The 707-nt window shown below is 62.9% G+C and overlaps 1 protein-coding gene across 1 annotated transcript in view; it reads right to left on the bottom strand.

Annotated features, from left to right (window-relative positions):
• Positions 1–350, bottom strand: part of KIAA1524 (KIAA1524 ortholog) — a 29,021-nt gene extending 28,671 nt beyond the window's left edge. Inside the window, exon 1 of the mRNA XM_009272727.1 lies at positions 161–350. Within this exon, the coding sequence (XP_009271002.1) occupies positions 161–262 (102 nt within the window). The 5' untranslated portion in view covers positions 263–350. The remainder of the gene's footprint in view (positions 1–160) is intronic.
• Between the last annotated feature and the right edge of the window lie 357 nt (positions 351–707).

Genomic DNA, 707 nt, shown 5'->3' with positions numbered 1-707 from the left:
ACCAGAGAGATGGGGACAAAGAGGAGCCAGCCGAGGTCGGGCACCGAGAAGAGCCACCCCTGCCCCAGGCCGAGGGAACACCGAGGCCAGCCCCACATTCCTTGCCCCGCCACCCCGCTCCCACCGCGACTCGGGGGCCCACGACCGGCGCCGCTCTCACCTCCAGGCTCCGCTGCAGGAGAGCCGCGTTTGGCGGTGTCTTCGCAGCGCGGTACTGCGTGGCCGCCAAGAGGAGTGACTTCATGCAACCCAAGGCATCCATGGCGCCTCAGCTGCCCTCTCAAACGCGCTACCAACAAACCCCACTCGTATTTCCCGCGGACACCATTTTGACGATAGCATCCACTAAAGTAAAAAGACCGACGACACCGCAGGGCATGACGGGACAAACCGCGTCCGCCATCTTGCTTTAAAAAGGGAGGGAAGTGGGGAGGAGCTCTCGAGGGGCGTGCCTCGGAGCTCGGCAGCGGCGCGTTACGGCTGGAGAAGCAGAACGAGCTACTTCTTCCGCCCCGCGGGGAACAGTGGGGGAAAACAAGGATATACAGCTGCTTCGGTGGCTGCCACCGGCCTTAGGGCCAACGTACGGCCGAAGTGATGCAGAAAGTTGGCCGAAGTGATGCAGAAAGTTAGGGAGGGAGGCTTTTGCTCAGAGGAGGGGTACGTGGTTGGGGCGTGCTGAGTCTTCCAGCCCCCCACCTCGGGAA

Source organism: Aptenodytes forsteri, unplaced genomic scaffold (assembly GCF_000699145.1).
Source record: "Aptenodytes forsteri isolate BGI_AS27 unplaced genomic scaffold, ASM69914v1 Scaffold251, whole genome shotgun sequence".
Taxonomy (NCBI): domain Eukaryota; kingdom Metazoa; phylum Chordata; class Aves; order Sphenisciformes; family Spheniscidae; genus Aptenodytes; species Aptenodytes forsteri.
Note: the sequence above shows the minus strand (reverse complement) of the source record. Positions and strands in the feature narration are given on the sequence as shown.